This window comes from Leptidea sinapis, chromosome 31, assembly GCF_905404315.1.
Source record: "Leptidea sinapis chromosome 31, ilLepSina1.1, whole genome shotgun sequence".
NCBI classification, from domain to species: domain Eukaryota; kingdom Metazoa; phylum Arthropoda; class Insecta; order Lepidoptera; family Pieridae; genus Leptidea; species Leptidea sinapis.
The window spans coordinates 1396905-1416529 of record NC_066295.1 but is presented as its reverse complement, the minus strand read 5'-3'; the positions used below and the strand labels follow the sequence as shown (position 1 = coordinate 1416529).

Genomic DNA, 19625 nt, shown 5'->3' with positions numbered 1-19625 from the left:
TGACGTTTTCAGAAGACTGTAGTGCCATCTGTTAGTTGGCCCGAAAATGAAAGATTTGTCAGCTGTTACCCCCTTTCAACTTTTCTTTATTTGTGTCACTGCCCACTGTTCATAAAATGGCGGCTACTTCTAGCGTATGCGCATGTAGCTCTCGTGTTCCATTTTGCATATTTACACTACTAAATCTATCCTTTATGTTCTATGTTGTGACAAAATTAAATAACTAACTCTACGCGCAATTTCAAAATGGTAATATCTACATTAAGAAGTAGAGTTAGTTATTTAATTGCGTCACAACATTAAAAATGAATTTTATAATTTCGAGCTTATATATAGTTATTTTCGGGGCCAATCTCCAGGTGGCGCTAGTTTTCAAATAGACAGCTCATAAAATGCGTAGAGAGGGCTCTCTTTTCCCCATATATTATTAAACTCTTTGTCAATAACAAAAAAGTTTACATACCTATGCACTTTGAGTGAATAAAGACTTAGAAATTAATTAATATAAATCGTAAATTTGTAATATCATGCATTTTGCTTAGACTTGTTTGATGTGTGTATATTGATATTCTATTATGCATACTATGGCTCCTGTGGAAGGTATACCAATTACCACAAGTTTGCCAATGTTACGTTAAAGTAGACCAACAAGCTTAGAGAATATTTTTTGTATTCTAATTTGATTGGTAGTGATCGGTGCTAAAGATTGAAAAGTTTTATTTTCTTATTTTATACCTGAAACAAAATATATACATGCTGTAAATAATCGATTTTTCCACCACTATTGTTTCTTTTTCTAACTTTAGATAATTAATTCATGTACATATGTCAATTTTCTATATCCGTCAAATGTCAATGTCTCGCGTGTCAGTATCAGTAATCGCAGTAATCAGACTTTTAAATAAATTAAAATAAATAAAAGTTTAATGTAATTTAACAATAATAATAGTGACGAGAAGTCGATAATTATTATATTATAATCTTTGAATCAAATGGCTTTTGTGAGACGTTTCATGCCCATTTTATCACGATTAGTTCAAAATACATCCTCTAATCAACGTATGTATGTTATAAATAATCATATTATTTTTAGGTTATGGCATAACATTTAATTCTAAATTTTAGATCAAAAGATCCATAGATGGGTGGCCCCTACTCTGAGAGAATTGAATAGGCGAGAGGATAAAAATGGAGGAAAGATAATTTCCCCTAGAAATACATATCTAGAATGGAATTTAGAAGCAGAATTATTTGCTTTTGGAAAGCGTTTAAAAGAAGACTTTGATGCTGCTCTATTATTTCAAGCTTTTACTGACAGATCTTATGTAATAAAAGAAGAAATGAAGCAAAAAGAAATAAAGTTTGATATTAAAATGAAGGACAATAGAGAACTGGCAGAAGATGGTAAGACTTACATAAATTAATTCACTGATATAATAACTTCTTTTATTATTTATTACACAATAAACTAATTTTCTTTTAGGTTATAAGTTTATGGATGAATATATTGATTTGTACCTGCAAGCTGTTTTGCCCAAGTTTCCAATTGAAGGAGTTACTGGAATTAAAAATCATTTACTTAGTGAAAAAGTTTTAGCAAATATCTCATTTCATCTTGGCACAAAAGACATTATACTAGCTGCTGTAAGTTTAATATTTCTAATTGGCTTTGCTTACACTTCAAATAGTTTAAATAAATATCACAATACATCATTATTTGTTACCTAAACTGATACCCTTCCTAGCGAGACTGTATTCTAGTCTATTTAATATTGTGCTGGGAACACTATGCAAGAAAGCATTACATTTGATCTTTGATTCTGAAGTCATTAAATGTTTGTCAAATGATAGTTTAAAAAACAAACCAACACCCTATTTATATAAAACTGAACTTAAAGTGATAGATGAAAATTATATGAACTTACAAAAATGTTATTTTGCAAATTGAAAAAATAGAATAATTCTATCAAATTAATGTATTGTCATTGGTCCTCGATAAATCTACAAAATTTGAATGAAATGGGTCAAGATTGTGCCCAAATGAGTCGGTTACAAACAAACATACATACAGGAGAAGTTAATAATAAACATGTAAAAATGATGAAATGAAATTTTCCTTGTGTGGTGTTACTAGGTTAATACAGCATGGGTACCTGAAAAAAGAGATGAGGAATCCGCCTGTGATAGGAAGTGAAAAACCAATGTCCAAGGATATACACTAAACCAGAGGTAGGCCCTTTTAGATGGGACTTGGTTAGCTGCATTGCACGAGCATTGGATAATGGGACTCTCATGAACATTTTGAATCAGATCAGTCCACACTCCGCTGTGTAGGTGACCAACCATGAGAGCCTAGCTCTTGACTCAACCCTGTAGTGCCGAACGTTGTCATTTTAAATAAAGAGTCGAAACATTTTGAATAATAATATGCTTCATTGGCGCTTGTGCAGCATTCAGTAAATGTGTATTATTTTACGTGTATAAATAGATTGCTTATAATTAGGATGATTTGAGAGAATTTATCTGAAAGCTATTGTATCAAGCTATAAGAACATACAAAATAAACCATCTCATAAACAAAATAAAGGTCAGAACTTGGTGAGGGAGTAGTGTGCCGTATGGCTTTGGTGTATTTGAAAAATCTAGTGATGTCCACATCACTGCTGATTTCGGAAGGTTAATGGTTTAATTAGCCGAAGAAAGTCGTTATTTATTAAAATGCTCTAGGCTTGCACAATCCTATGTGGCATTGGGTTGGGAATATTACAGCCAACAATTGGTTACACAAGTATGTGTGGGGCAAAAAGTTTCTTGTAAAAATGTGTGGTTGTGGAAAGCCAGGCATGTAGAGATTATGCAAATTAAATATTGCATTTGGCTGGCATTATTAACATGAACACCTGATGTTGAAATGAAAATTTCTGACCAATTACCATTTCTATTTCAGGAATATCCAGTTGACAATTATAAATTGGCGAACACATTTAAGGCGATTGTAGGTGCTCTTTATCGATCCTCAGGTGAAGAGAGGACGGCACACTTTGTTCGCGATTTCGTTATTACCCAGTTGCAAGGTAAATTATAATAATTTTTGCTATCCAGGCGATACAGGCTCACTTGAAAGTAAATGGCTACTTGACCTAAATTGGGTAACTTACATGTAATATTTTAGCTAAGCGTAGGAGAGTAACTAAAACTGAATAATGTCATCTACCTCAATGCCTATTATGCTTACTGTGAAGGGGTTACTAACTAAATCAAAATAATTTTATAAATATAATTTCCACACCTATTTTTTTTTCCATGACTCGGAAACAAACATTCATATTCATCATATAAATGATTGCACCTACCGGGATTCGAACCCGGGACCTCTAGCTTTGTAGTCAGGGTCACTAACCATTCGGCTATATGGGTCGTCAGGTCGTACCTATGTATTGTATTTATGAATTTATTAATTTGGTTCTCGGTATGACTATACTTTTATTGTTATATCAAAAATTACACAAAATTCTTCAATGGTGATATTGACTGTATTCCAATTACAGCACTAGAGTGCATTATGCGGTATAATGCTCAACATTTAGTGTTCCAACTACAGCAACGCTTCACCCGATTGAGCACTCTCAAAACTACTGCTTTCGCAGTAAATTAACATGGTTTTTCTATAAGTTGGCATTGATCAAATTTTTATTTACTATCAGTAGGAATGTTGAAAAAAATTTCGTTGTAGTTTTTTAGAAATAATAAAACTGGATAAAGATACAAATTTACCGAAAAATGATTTAAAATATTCTTCGTTTATTGTATTTTGGTTTGAGCTGATGGTCTTTTTACCAATGCTCTAAATAAATAAATCTAATGAAGGTACAAACATTGACTATTCCACATTTAAAATTTGAATACAATTTCATTTAGAATTCTAAAGTATACACAAATTTATTGAACAGAAATATACTTTTGTCAACATTGCAATGGCTTGATCGAATCATTTAATGAAGCAGACATCATAAATGTTTTCGTGGAAATGAACATATTGTATCAAAAAAATAAACTATGTTTAAAAAAACGACTTCAAAAACTGAAAAGTATCAAATAACTAAAAATTTAATTTAATACACCTCTTATGCAAACCTTTATCTTTAATATTAATAAAATACTATTATTTATATGTGCTACCTATTGATAGGTTATAAGTGATATTAGATAGTAGTAGATAGTCTTACAAAGCTGTGGAATGAGCTTCCTTGTGCGGTGTTTCCGGGACGATACGACATGGGTACCTTCAAAAAAAGCGCGTACACCTTCCTTAAAGGCCGGCAACGCTCTTGTGATTCCTCCGGTGTTGCAAGAGAATGTGGACGGCTGTGATCACTTAACACCTGGTGACCCGTACGCTCGTTTGTCCTCCAATTCCAAAAAAAAAATAAGTATTATAAACAGATTACTTACTGTAATTATTTAGGTTGTCTGGCCACGCGTGTCTGTCCGCTTGGTTCTAGACGAAGCTATCCCGCTCAAAGTCACGCGTGGCAAGTGTAGGTACCTTTATTACATTTGGCTTGGCACCGACTTCAAAGCTATTAATACACATACAAATAATAGTATTTTATTAATATTTAAGGTAAAGGTTTGCATAAGAGGTGTTTAAAATTAAATTTTTTAGTTATTTGATACTTTTCAGTTTTTGAAGTCGTTTTTTTTAAACTTAGTTTATTTTTACGTTTTAGTGTCAGTTAATAATAATATATAATCAACCTGAATGAAAACTCCAAAAAAAAGACGTACACAGAAAACAAGTATTATGTCATCCAGGTAGACAAAAATTTTCATATTAATGTTCATAAAGTGAAAACTACTGGGCCAAACTATGTAAGATTTTTATGGATCAAACGGCATCTATTTCGCATCGAACAAAAGACGAATTACGTAAATCGGATCATAAATCTCAGAGTAATCGTAAAAAAATACTGATCGAATTGATAACCTCCTCCTTTATGAAGTCGGTTAAAAATGAAGAATACAACATCTTATTTGTTTATTAGATTGCTAACTCTATGAATATTTTTTTACAACACTTAACTTGGTACACACGCACTCTGCTGGTGCATTTTAAAACTAATTCATGTTCCAATTAAGCATCAGCACAATTTATTCGGCATTGTGCTCTGTAATTGGAAAACTAGCAATTTATTTAAATCAGTAATATATATATATGACAACATTAATTATTAATATGTTATTGTATATACAGTATATTTTTTTAAGTACCTATGCTTATTTACTAACCAATTATTTTTTATTCTTTATAGGTCAAGATGTAAATGAATTCTTGCATATAGAAGATCCATGGAAGCTACTCAAGGAACTTATATCAAAAGCTGGATCTAATATTGAACCGAGGTTAATTGGTCAAGCTGGAACCAATACATTACTGGCATGCTATAGAGTTGGCATTTATATCAACAAGGAAATGCTTTCAGCAGGTAAAATAGCTAAGGACTAAAAGAGAACATCCAGTAAGGAACATGATTATATGTAATATTACTTATAAATTTGGCAACACACAGTGGGTTTGATGTAAATATAAAAATAGTTTCTCTAGTATGAAACAACACTATCAAGGTTGTAATATAAACTTATTATTTACAAATTTAGACTTTAAATAACTCATCTACTACTATAAAAAAAAATCGTCACATATTTCTATGGGTATATTCAGGATTTTCATATGGGTAACAATATTTAAGAATGTCTTCTAATCAAATGTCCTGTCACAGTGTGTTGATTTTGTTACAACCATAATAATTTTATGTATTACTTTTTAAAGAAGAGCATGTAAAGGCCAGTGACACTTATGGGATTGCTCTGGTGTTGCAAGATAGTAACGGTGGCAGTGAACACTTATTATAAAATGTGGGTCACACGATGGTATGTAAGCAATGACTCCCTTGCAACACAAGAGTGACAGAGGGAGAGTTTTCCGTGCCACTAAATAAATTAAAAAAAAAAGAGGGAGAGTTGATGTGTTAAGACCCATATGATCTTCTTTGAAGGTACACATATCATAGCTTCCTAGAAACTGGTACAGACTGAATACTGAAGTAGACTGTACCGGTTTGTATGTGTTTTGAAGAATTTCTTGTAAATTTCATTATAGATTTATTGAACACCCATATAATAATTATGGATTTTCTTTTGAATACTCCTTGTGATAGGTGTGCTAGACTATAAGAAGACTCACAATGAAAGGACATCTTTATGCAATTCTGTTTAACATAATTATTATGAAAGTAACATAACTTGAAATTTGATTATAATAATAGTTCTAGATATGAAATCGACAATCTACTTCACAGTTTACTAACATAAATCAAACCTTAATTCTTTATCACTACTATAGTTTTGTGATTCTTTAGGATTTGGAGAAACAGTCAACATTGCAAAAGAAATGGCATCACGAGAAGCATTAAAGAAATTATTCGGCACCCAGGAGAATATGTACCCAATAAATTTTAGATTAAAGGGTATCCCTAAAACAAACCCGGAGATGAGGTATCAAATAGCAGCGAGTTGAGAAGAACAGCTCTTTAGTATAGATATAATATGTATGTAGGTTCGTAATTAAATAATAATAAGACATTAATAAATATATTAATTTAATCTGATCATCTTTCATTTCTTATATAAATAATTATTACAATTTAATTATATTATTTTATTAAATTAACTATCATTATTAATATCTATCCAATTTATAATTGTTTAAAAGTGCAGAGCAATAACAGTGAACAATTTGTATCACAGATTTACAATTTCAGTCCTAGAGAAAAAGAGAGGTTAATTTACAAATTTAATTAATTTAAAAGTTTTCGAAGTTTTTTAAATTTAAATTTATATAAATACAGAATATAATTATTTACATGTATGGGAAGAAAATTTAAATTATACATAATTACTTAGCCTATACAGAAGGGATATTTATGTGGTTTAACAATATAGAGAGGTTGTGAGAAAGTTGGTTTAGGACACAAATTTATAGAGAGGAAGTGTTGGGGAAGGTAGAGCTAAGTCCACATTTAGATAAGGATGGTATCACTGACAACAAGGGTTATTAACATCAGTGGACGAATTAATGTCGAGACTGGTAAATGGAATCTGCACACTTATCTATGAGACCGGTGTCATTAACTTGTATTAATATAAATTATCTCACACCATTATTAATAATGTAGATGTGTAAGCAATAGGTGTTGTGAAAACTGTATGAAAATTAAGTTTATTTGTAGTTTTAGGTCAATAATAGTAGTCAATCTTAATTTAGTCAATCAATCTTATAGTCAATTTTAATTAATACTTTTGAGTCTTATAAATATTTTTTTTTTTACTTTTTAAATCCATAGATCAGAATGGTTTAGTGGAAATACATATTTGCTATAGGGATATAAAACAAGCCTGTAATTTAAATAACAACTTCCGCGTCATCCCGTAGCTGAGTCCATTATCAAATTGCCATGTTTATCTTTGATTCTGACACGGCCAGATGCATACCTCGTTTCTGAAGTGCCATCATTGTACACCAGTTTCACTGTGCCGTCCGGAAATTGGCGACGCTGAAATTTTTCACTTTTTATAACATTTATTTAAATTTCCGTAATCTTCTGTCAGAGGGTTGTATCACACAAGGCGTAATAGCTACCCAGCGTAAATTTTGACAGAGTGTGTATATCAAAGTAAAAAATTCAAGACATTGAAATCTAAAATGGGTGCAGTGCAATATTTAAAATAATGTTGAATTAACAAAAGTACTTTTAATAACATGTCTGTTAATAATATTATCTTGTATGTTACAAGCCCAACTCACACTTGCTCTGTTTTATATTTAAATTATTAGGTATTAATTTTTTTTGGAAGAGGAGGATATTAAAGCATAATATTATCTGATGTGTGATCGAAATTTCCTACATTCTCCTGCAACACCAGAGGAATCACAGGAACATTGCCAAAACGTTTTTAGTATGATATATCTGTTATATTGCATATTTGCCAGAAGATCGGAGGGCTCCTTTCAGATTCTGATGAAGAAATAGTCTAGGCGACAGGCATGATATAATTATTACGAATAAAAGGTGTCAGGCAAACCTAGGTACTTATACAAATTGAGTGGCTTATAATATGTAGCATTAAAGTAGAAAATTATGTCTTAAATAAAATATAGTGACTTACTTTATGGTCTTTTGTGTGAAATTCAATCTGTCCGTTTGGAAATACTATTCGCTGTTCACCGTTAGCAGAAATTGTAAGTGCAGTTCCATCTGGAAATCTCCACTCTTCACGCACATGTTCATTCTTTGGATCAAAGTATCTTATACTGCCATTGGGCAATCTGATCTCTGAAGATCCATCCTTGTAACGTTTTTCAATCTGACCACTGTAAATTCATCCAATAATTTAACAGATTTGTTGTCCATGAAAACAAGTTTTATTATTATTACATTTGGCTTGGCACCGACTTCAAAGCTATTAATACACATACAAATAATAGTATTTTATTAATATTTAAGGTAAAGGTTTGCATAAGAGGTGTTTAAAATTAAATTTTTTAGTTATTTGATACTTTTCAGTTTTTGAAGTCGTTTTTTTTAAACTTAGTTTATTTTTACGTTTTAGTGTCAGTTAATAATAATATATAATCAACCTGAATGAAAACTCCAAAAAAAAGACGTACACAGAAAACAAGTATTATGTCATCCAGGTAGACAAAAATTTTCATATTAATGTTCATAAAGTGAAAACTACTGGGCCAAACTATGTAAGATTTTTATGGATCAAACGGCATCTATTTCGCATCGAACAAAAGACGAATTACGTAAATCGGATCATAAATCTCAGAGTAATCGTAAAAAAATACTGATCGAATTGATAACCTCCTCCTTTATGAAGTCGGTTAAAAATGAAGAATACAACATCTTATTTGTTTATTAGATTGCTAACTCTATGAATATTTTTTTACAACACTTAACTTGGTACACACGCACTCTGCTGGTGCATTTTAAAACTAATTCATGTTCCAATTAAGCATCAGCACAATTTATTCGGCATTGTGCTCTGTAATTGGAAAACTAGCAATTTATTTAAATCAGTAATATATATATATGACAACATTAATTATTAATATGTTATTGTATATACAGTATATTTTTTTAAGTACCTATGCTTATTTACTAACCAATTATTTTTTATTCTTTATAGGTCAAGATGTAAATGAATTCTTGCATATAGAAGATCCATGGAAGCTACTCAAGGAACTTATATCAAAAGCTGGATCTAATATTGAACCGAGGTTAATTGGTCAAGCTGGAACCAATACATTACTGGCATGCTATAGAGTTGGCATTTATATCAACAAGGAAATGCTTTCAGCAGGTAAAATAGCTAAGGACTAAAAGAGAACATCCAGTAAGGAACATGATTATATGTAATATTACTTATAAATTTGGCAACACACAGTGGGTTTGATGTAAATATAAAAATAGTTTCTCTAGTATGAAACAACACTATCAAGGTTGTAATATAAACTTATTATTTACAAATTTAGACTTTAAATAACTCATCTACTACTATAAAAAAAAATCGTCACATATTTCTATGGGTATATTCAGGATTTTCATATGGGTAACAATATTTAAGAATGTCTTCTAATCAAATGTCCTGTCACAGTGTGTTGATTTTGTTACAACCATAATAATTTTATGTATTACTTTTTAAAGAAGAGCATGTAAAGGCCAGTGACACTTATGGGATTGCTCTGGTGTTGCAAGATAGTAACGGTGGCAGTGAACACTTATTATAAAATGTGGGTCACACGATGGTATGTAAGCAATGACTCCCTTGCAACACAAGAGTGACAGAGGGAGAGTTTTCCGTGCCACTAAATAAATTAAAAAAAAAAGAGGGAGAGTTGATGTGTTAAGACCCATATGATCTTCTTTGAAGGTACACATATCATAGCTTCCTAGAAACTGGTACAGACTGAATACTGAAGTAGACTGTACCGGTTTGTATGTGTTTTGAAGAATTTCTTGTAAATTTCATTATAGATTTATTGAACACCCATATAATAATTATGGATTTTCTTTTGAATACTCCTTGTGATAGGTGTGCTAGACTATAAGAAGACTCACAATGAAAGGACATCTTTATGCAATTCTGTTTAACATAATTATTATGAAAGTAACATAACTTGAAATTTGATTATAATAATAGTTCTAGATATGAAATCGACAATCTACTTCACAGTTTACTAACATAAATCAAACCTTAATTCTTTATCACTACTATAGTTTTGTGATTCTTTAGGATTTGGAGAAACAGTCAACATTGCAAAAGAAATGGCATCACGAGAAGCATTAAAGAAATTATTCGGCACCCAGGAGAATATGTACCCAATAAATTTTAGATTAAAGGGTATCCCTAAAACAAACCCGGAGATGAGGTATCAAATAGCAGCGAGTTGAGAAGAACAGCTCTTTAGTATAGATATAATATGTATGTAGGTTCGTAATTAAATAATAATAAGACATTAATAAATATATTAATTTAATCTGATCATCTTTCATTTCTTATATAAATAATTATTACAATTTAATTATATTATTTTATTAAATTAACTATCATTATTAATATCTATCCAATTTATAATTGTTTAAAAGTGCAGAGCAATAACAGTGAACAATTTGTATCACAGATTTACAATTTCAGTCCTAGAGAAAAAGAGAGGTTAATTTACAAATTTAATTAATTTAAAAGTTTTCGAAGTTTTTTAAATTTAAATTTATATAAATACAGAATATAATTATTTACATGTATGGGAAGAAAATTTAAATTATACATAATTACTTAGCCTATACAGAAGGGATATTTATGTGGTTTAACAATATAGAGAGGTTGTGAGAAAGTTGGTTTAGGACACAAATTTATAGAGAGGAAGTGTTGGGGAAGGTAGAGCTAAGTCCACATTTAGATAAGGATGGTATCACTGACAACAAGGGTTATTAACATCAGTGGACGAATTAATGTCGAGACTGGTAAATGGAATCTGCACACTTATCTATGAGACCGGTGTCATTAACTTGTATTAATATAAATTGTCTCACACCATTATTAATAATGTAGATGTGTAAGCAATAGGTGTTGTGAAAACTGTATGAAAATTAAGTTTATTTGTAGTTTTAGGTCAATAATAGTAGTCAATCTTAATTTAGTCAATCAATCTTATAGTCAATTTTAATTAATACTTTTGAGTCTTATAAATATTTTTTTTTTTACTTTTTAAATCCATAGATCAGAATGGTTTAGTGGAAATACATATTTGCTATAGGGATATAAAACAAGCCTGTAATTTAAATAACAACTTCCGCGTCATCCCGTAGCTGAGTCCATTATCAAATTGCCATGTTTATCTTTGATTCTGACACGGCCAGATGCATACCTCGTTTCTGAAGTGCCATCATTGTACACCAGTTTCACTGTGCCGTCCGGAAATTGGCGACGCTGAAATTTTTCACTTTTTATAACATTTATTTAAATTTCCGTAATCTTCTGTCAGAGGGTTGTATCACACAAGGCGTAATAGCTACCCAGCGTAAATTTTGACAGAGTGTGTATATCAAAGTAAAAAATTCAAGACATTGAAATCTAAAATGGGTGCAGTGCAATATTTAAAATAATGTTGAATTAACAAAAGTACTTTTAATAACATGTCTGTTAATAATATTATCTTGTATGTTACAAGCCCAACTCACACTTGCTCTGTTTTATATTTAAATTATTAGGTATTAATTTTTTTTGGAAGAGGAGGATATTAAAGCATAATATTATCTGATGTGTGATCGAAATTTCCTACATTCTCCTGCAACACCAGAGGAATCACAGGAACATTGCCAAAACGTTTTTAGTATGATATATCTGTTATATTGCATATTTGCCAGAAGATCGGAGGGCTCCTTTCAGATTCTGATGAAGAAATAGTCTAGGCGACAGGCATGATATAATTATTACGAATAAAAGGTGTCAGGCAAACCTAGGTACTTATACAAATTGAGTGGCTTATAATATGTAGCATTAAAGTAGAAAATTATGTCTTAAATAAAATATAGTGACTTACTTTATGGTCTTTTGTGTGAAATTCAATCTGTCCGTTTGGAAATACTATTCGCTGTTCACCGTTAGCAGAAATTGTAAGTGCAGTTCCATCTGGAAATCTCCACTCTTCACGCACATGTTCATTCTTTGGATCAAAGTATCTTATACTGCCATTGGGCAATCTGATCTCTGAAGATCCATCCTTGTAACGTTTTTCAATCTGACCACTGTAAATTCATCCAATAATTTAACAGATTTGTTGTCCATGAAAACAATATAATACATAAACTGGTCCTCAATTGAATAAATATTTAAATATAATTACTGAATAAACAACTATTAATGCAAAATAAACTGTATCACGTTAAAGTAAGGTTAAATTGAATAAACTATTTAAAAGAGCAGTGACAGAGAACATCCGAGAGCTTACAATTGCTATTACGATCGAATGGGACTTTCCCCAAGAACTATTCAAAAACCTCGTCCGAAGTTATGAAATATCTACTGAAAAATAAAAACTGCTGTAAATCTTCCTCAATATTTAATAAGCTAATCTTTTATATGGACGTTCGGGCCGCGCGGGCTCTATCCGACCTAAGCGCCAGATTTTAGCGTTACACGAATGCTTCAGATTTATTACCAATATACAGAATATAAATATATATATCCGGACAACCGAGCCTTGCTCGGATTTTTAAGAATATACAAACTTGAATTAAAAAAAAAACTAATAGGACATCTGGATTCGAACCGGGTCTTCTGCTTTCCGGATCACCCAATGTCCCATCTGAGCTACTATAGTCTTGTATATAGTGTCGAAATTTACCTTTGTATTCTAAAGTTATTGTAGCTGTTTCTCATTAAAACGGATAAAACTACATTTTTTAAAATTGAAACCTAGCTAGATCGATTTATCGCCCCCGAAACCCCCTATATACTAAATTTTATGAAAATCTTTGGAGCCGATTCCGAGATTATATATATATATATATATATATACAAGAATTGCTCATTTAAAGATTTAAGATATATATACACACACAGTGGCAGCTGCCGCGCAAATATGAAATTTCGATATTGAGTAATGGCTTCGAAAATTGTTATCAATACATTTATGTTTTTGTAAACACTTTCACATACTACCTCTCTCCATGAGAAGAGAAATAGGCCCTATATCTTACCCATCCTCTTAAATTACTTTTTATATTATATAGTTGATTGTCCTGAGCTGTTATGTTTGATAAAATTTATGTATATTAAGTCTTTTATGTTTCAATCCTCTTACCAGGGCCGGATTTAAACTTAATGCCGCCCCTGGGCTACGGAAAAAGATCCGCCCCAATACTGGAATTATACTCAAAGTAAAAATATAAAATACTAATTAAATTTCTTTAATTCCACAAAATAAAAAAAAACGATTATTATTTTAAATCTCCAAGGAAATAAATTGATTAAATCTTTTTTATTATTAATTTTGACTAAACATGCCAAAATTATAATTTACAAATAATGGATAAATTGAATTTCTTAAATTATCAATAGAACTAAAAATTATTAATTAATAGAATTAATTAATTATATTGAGCAATCTCGATAAGACTAAAAATTTTTTTTCACTTCACAAAAATTTGCCGCCCTGGGCACTCGCCCCAACTGCCCCTAGTGTAAATCCACCACTGCCTCTTAGACACCACTAGTTAAATCCAAATACAGGAAAAATTCCTACTTGTGCCAACTGGGCCTAACTTTAACAAAATTGAAAGTCTTGAGCAGTCTTTGACCTATTCTGTACATAGTATGAGCTAGGCAGTTAACAAATTCTTTCAATAGAATGTTAGTATACTTTTAGAAGTACCTACAATAATTGTTGACTGTGTTCAATTATGTGTTTGGTTTTTCATAGGCAGATAAGTGAATTTACCAGAAACTGTCATAACCATAATGTTAACAACAGGAACAGACATAAGCTTATAATGCCAAGTACTCGACTAAGTCGAGTTAGCAAGTCTTTTGTGGGGCGATGTATGCTTTTACAACAGGATCCCAGAAAATGTTCAAAGCAAAAGTATTAAGTAATTAAAAAGAATTGTTAAAAAATGTTTGTGGGGTAAAGGTTACTGTAACATAAATGACTTTCTTAATGATACCACAGATTGGGAATGGAGTGACCGCCCTCATCACACTATTAAATAATAAGTTTAATTGTACAATGTTACTTTGTAAATGTTACTTTAATTGTAAAACATATTTTTGATGAAAAAAAAATGCCAGCTGAGTTTGGTGTGCCCATTCTTCTCAGGCCTGAGGCATTCATTTTGGAATGGGTGGTAGTTTTTTGACTTTCAATAAGTGATTTCACATCCTATTTTGAATAAAAATATTTGAATTTGTAACTTTTTTGAAATATAAAATTTGCTATCCATGCGGACCTTTAAATGGCCTTTTGTTACTATTAGACTTTTATTAAAATTATTGTATGCTTTTGGTCTTCCTATAAGAAATAAATAAATATTAATATGGTATTTCACTTACTCTGGAAATTCCAGGACCTCCAAACCATCTGGATGTGTAGTGTGATATGTTTTAGACTCAGCATAAAAGTATTTAACTCTGCCATCCTTAAAAAAATTTTCCTTTATATCGCCATTGTAGTACATAAATTTACTGTATTGACCATCACTTGAAATTGTTTTAACGTTGCCATTGGGAAACCTCAACTCTCTAGTTCCATCTGCTTTTATATATTCGGTTGGATTTAAGCTTGTTTTGCTTATTGTCGGTTCAGGGCTAGGAATCAATCTTGTATCTTCATTATTAATTACTGTAATTGGTTTTTGACTACCAGAAGATCTATTACTAAGAATAGAAACAGGTGACTTGTTTCTATTGACACCATAACTATTTTGTACATTATTGTCATCACCATTTTCAATATTTGTCACAGTTTTTCTCTGATTTTTAGATTTAGATATATTTGATAGTCTGTCGGATGGAGTAAGACTTCCTCTACTTGTGGACACCGAATGTGATTTCTCTATAAAGAAATCATTTGTGTCCTTCTTATCACAAAAATTATTTTTGTCTGAGCTGTAACTTAAATTTGTTTCACTTGACTTATTGCTTGGAGGTGAATTAGACTTAAATCGTTCATTGTATATTCTTTCCAAGTAATTTTCGTCATCTGAGTTATACTTTGAGCTACTGCCATCATTGTTTTCTACAACAGAATTATTATTATCACAAGGATCAGCGGCTGTTGTTACATATGAAGTAGATAGTGGATATTTATCTTTGTCGCTCATACTATCTTTTTGACTGAAATATTTAGCATATTTTGATGTAACATTAAGGTTTGGCACACTCTTTGCTCTAGTTCTAGGTTTTAGTGCTTTATTTCTACTTACTAGACTCTGTTTTTCAATTTCAAATGCTTTATATTTTATATTAGAATCCAACTCTAAATTTGATTGTGTATCTCTTAAAGTCATATCTGAGAGCTTTTTATTTATTTGCTCTAAATATTTTAAATTTGTCAACCTTCTAGTCATGTCATTGCTGTGTTGAATTCTTCTGTTTTCTTTTTTTAATTTTTCCACTTCACCTTCCAAGGCCTTTTTATCTTTTTCAATTAGCTTTATTTGATTGCGTAGTCTAGCAATTGTAGATGTAGACTTAGCATCTTTAATTTTAATTTCTTCCTTCATATCAATTATTTCTTTCTTCAAATTGCTAACTTCATCTTTTTCTCTTTTACTTAGTTTTCCTCTCATATCTCTTACATATCTCTCATATAACTGTCTTTGTTTTGCTAATTTTTCTTTTTCTTCAGCTAAATAGTACTCTGACAAAACCTTGTCCTCATTATATTTTTGCTCAAATGCAGCTTTTTCTTCATAAAATTTCTGTCGTTCTATGTCAACTTCCTCTCTCATTTTATTTAAGTTTGCATTTTCTTTTCTAAAAGTTTCAATTTCATCTTCTAGCTCATGAAGTCTTTCTTTTAACAATTCACTTGTAGCAATTAATTTTGCATTCATTTCAACCATGTTTTCATTTACTGTGTCATTGTCAGAATCTTTCACACTGTCAGGCTTTACAACACTCTCTTTTTGACATGCAATATTTTCTTTATTTTTGGTATTCATACTTTTACCTCTTTGCTTATCTTTGAGAATACTACTTTCTTTACTAACACTTTTTTGTGTAATTGTACTACAGGAACAAGAACTTTCTGTAGCACAGCATGACTCATTGCAGTCAGAATAGTCACTAGCACGAGAATATTCTATATCTCTGTGGGAATTAGTATGTTCCTGATTCAGGTTAGGTGAAATGTGCATTAATGCTGGATTGTTAGACAAACATCTTTGCATCACTAATGGTGTGCTCTCGCCCGAACCCTCCAAGTTTCTTTTTCTTAAAAAATTACTAATAAAAGAGTTTTCCATGTTAAAGCTTTCATGTCCAACTTTATTTTCAATTAACTCAAAAATTTTTTGTTCAATAATTTCTCTTTCATCTGTTGATTTAGAAATTTCCCCACAAACACTATACTCTGACTCTATACTTTTAGTTGGAGAGGCAAAGTTTTTATAGTAATCACTTTGTTTGAGTTGCCTAAGGAAGTCGTCTTGTTCTTTGGTCAGGACTGATGCCCAAGTTTTTCCACTTACTTTAATAGGTGGAGACTTCAATATACTTTTATTTTTACTATCATTTGTAGTAAGTTTATTGTATTTAGGTGACCTATCATTACTAATTTCTTTTTTACTCGGTATGGTTTGTTTAATTTTACTTGTATCCACAAACAGATCTTTTGATGTTGCATCAATACTTTCTGTTTCAATAAGATTTAAATTTTTTATTTTATCACAAGCTAATTTTGTCACTTGTTCACCTATATTTTTAATTTCATTTTTATCTCTTTCCAACTGTTGTAATGAATGTCGTTTTGCAGTATTTGGTGTAATAGACCTTTTTCTCCAAGGTAATGATTTAGTATTCTGAATAACAAGTACATTTTTACTGATACCAAACCTAGACATTCCCTCACCTCTCTTTAAAAATGGTTTTTTGTTATGATTGGACTTCTTTTCAGTTTTTTGAACTGGTAATGTGTTTTCATTATTAAGCTTCTCAACCATCAGCTCTTCAAAACTTTTTTTGGGTGATAATATAGGCATTTCTTCCACTAATATATGTTTTTTATGAGTTTTAAAATTATTTCTGTTGATAATTTTACTTTCTTCTCTTATTTTGTATTGTTGGGTGTCAAAACTGTGGTGAGATCGAGGTGAATGATTTAAAGATTCAGACTTCAGAGACAAATTTAGCAATTCAACTCCCTCCATAATATGTTTCGGTGACTGTTTATTTAGTTTTTCGATTGTGTTAGATGTAGATCCGTTTTGACTAGTGCCGCAAGGTGACTGCAGTAAACTTCGAAAAGATTGGTAACTGGTACTATTTTCGAAGTGGCTTACCAGCTCTGTAACATTGGAAGAGTTTTCAGGTGTAGTTTGGTTTGAACTGTACTTTTGTAGTTTACCCCGTTGAAATATTTGTAGCTGTCTAAGCAATTCAAGCCTTTCTAATACTTGCGATGGTGAAAGCGAAATATCACTATCTGAGTAAGAACTATCCATTATTGCAAAACAAAACAGTAGTACTAAGTCACAGAACACTTTACTCTAACTAGTAGTAGTATGGCTTAAATTTAATGCTAAGGGAAATACTTATGTAGGTACCCCAAATAATTCTTCAATTTAACTCCACAAATAATTATCCGCATGTTAAACAAAATAGAAAGTTCTAGAATCTGTTGTTATATAGATAACCAGATAGTTTGCTTAACTTAAAAGTTGTTTATTGTTTTAATTTTATACTAAAGTTAAATTTTTATGCTCAATACTTTTTAAGTTTAAATTACCTAGTTCCTAACCGACAACAGCCGACAACAATAACAAAGAGAAGTTAAATACTACGTAAGGCATAGCCCGACTTTGAAGTTCAGCGGTCGACCAAAGAGTATGTAAGTTCTATGCATTTGTAGCCACAGGCAGGCCTGTCTCAGTCCCTGTGTACGTATCGAAATTGTAAGTTTGTGCGGCTGCCTCTACAGAATAAGCCACCCAGTAGGCAAGGTATGCAATCTTAGTTGTATCGCAACGGTAATAAAGTACACACATAACTATAAAAAATTAAAAAGTACTAAAATATTGTAGTAGTAAGGACAAATATTAGCATAGTATTATAATATGTACAAAACCTGCACAGAGATGTCGCTGCTGCAAAAAAAAATTTTTTCTATTTTTGAATTTTCGATATCGCATATCGTTAGTTCGTAGTTTGTTCTTAATTGTTCGCTATATATAATTGTTTGTTCTTTTGTTGTTTATTTAAAAACAATTAATTAAAAACGCTTTAGTTAGCCACCGCAATCAAAGTTATTAATATTTTTCTCTCAATATTTGTTTGTAAATACACATTGACGTTTGTTCTAACATTTAATTGCTTTTTTTTGTTTAATTAATAATTTGTAATTTTTTTACAAATTTGCAAAAACTTGCATTGCGCATGCGTCGCCTTTGCGTTCAAGGCGGTCAAATTACTTGTCACATTTTTGTGAGATTGTGTTTGACTGTAAATTTAAATAAATATGTGATTTATTATTATCTATATATTTTATATAATGATTTTTATTGATGAAACTCTTCAGTGGTTTAACTGAATTTGGAGTATGTGAAAAACATAAAAAGTATAGTTTTTAATTTTAATTTTTCACACATGAAATATTTTTTCAATTTTTTTGACAGCTGTCTATAATATATATATTTATTGATGGTCCATGTTTCAAAGTTATCCCCTTGGAAACTTTTGTTTATGTTGAATCGAACAAAAAATTTAATCGAATTTGAATTCATAAAAAACAATTTATTAAGAAAATCAATGTTTCTTGTAATTTCCCGCTAAGAAAATTGAAAAATACACTCAAAATATTGTTGACTGATTATAATTTATCCAAGAATTTTATATACAAGATTTGTATTAGTTAAAATTCATAATAATTATTTTTAGCTTATAAATCACAATTGTTTATAACGATATACTTGTAAAAATATATCCTATAACTTCAATTTAACCTTTCCGCATCGGCCGTGCCCGCGGGCACTGGTAATTCAAAAAACAATTAGAGCGGCTGTGCCGCGGGGCACTCTTTTACCTCATCCAGTTTTCACCCTTATTAGGTGTACAAGATGGTTTATTTGCCTACGCAGTTATGAACGAGTGAATTCCCAAACACATTTCGATCCGTTACGATTCAAGGCCACCAATATTCGACGTCATAGCTTTACGGACAAAGCACTTATGTGTCCACTTGTTCCCGGCCGGCGCAGCGAGCGGTCGTTATCAAGACTTTACACGAAGATCGTTCTTTGTGGAGATTTAAGCATAATTTTATAATTAACATATACTATTCA

The 19625-nt window shown here is 31.0% G+C and overlaps 2 protein-coding genes across 7 annotated transcripts; one reads left to right on the top strand and one right to left on the bottom strand.

Annotated features, from left to right (window-relative positions):
• The first annotated feature begins 888 nt into the window (after nt 1-888).
• On the top strand, nt 889-10603 carry LOC126974210 (39S ribosomal protein L44, mitochondrial). 3 transcript variants are annotated; one of them, XM_050821666.1, is made up of 6 exons: nt 889-1059; nt 1126-1404; nt 1484-1644; nt 2948-3074; nt 9253-9426; nt 10360-10603. In XM_050821666.1, exons 1-6 carry the CDS (start codon nt 993-995, stop codon nt 10515-10517), a joined length of 966 nt encoding a protein of 321 aa, XP_050677623.1. In that variant the 5' UTR covers nt 889-992; the 3' UTR covers nt 10518-10603. The 3 variants fall into 3 exon arrangements, with proteins under 3 accessions (XP_050677623.1, XP_050677621.1, XP_050677622.1); XM_050821664.1 differs by lacking the exons at nt 9253-9426; nt 10360-10603 and adding exons at nt 5313-5486; nt 6420-6663 and having other exon boundaries at nt 890-1059; XM_050821665.1 differs by lacking the exon at nt 9253-9426 and adding an exon at nt 5313-5486 and having other exon boundaries at nt 891-1059.
• Nucleotides 7238-18063, bottom strand: LOC126974166 (centromere protein J). Of its 4 annotated transcripts, XM_050821602.1 has the most exons (4): nt 17892-18063; nt 14677-17632; nt 12167-12371; nt 10653-11553 (listed from the first exon to the last, which is right to left on the bottom strand). In XM_050821602.1, the coding sequence occupies exons 2-4, from the start codon at nt 17493-17495 to the stop codon at nt 11422-11424; spliced, it is 3156 nt and encodes a 1051-aa protein (XP_050677559.1). In that variant the 5' UTR covers nt 17496-17632; nt 17892-18063; the 3' UTR covers nt 10653-11421. The 4 variants fall into 4 exon arrangements, with proteins under 4 accessions (XP_050677558.1, XP_050677557.1, XP_050677556.1 ...); XM_050821601.1 differs by lacking the exons at nt 10653-11553; nt 17892-18063 and adding an exon at nt 7238-7613 and having other exon boundaries at nt 14677-17881; XM_050821600.1 differs by lacking the exons at nt 10653-11553; nt 12167-12371; nt 17892-18063 and adding exons at nt 7238-7613; nt 8227-8431 and having other exon boundaries at nt 14677-17881.
• Between the last annotated feature and the right edge of the window lie 1562 nt (nt 18064-19625).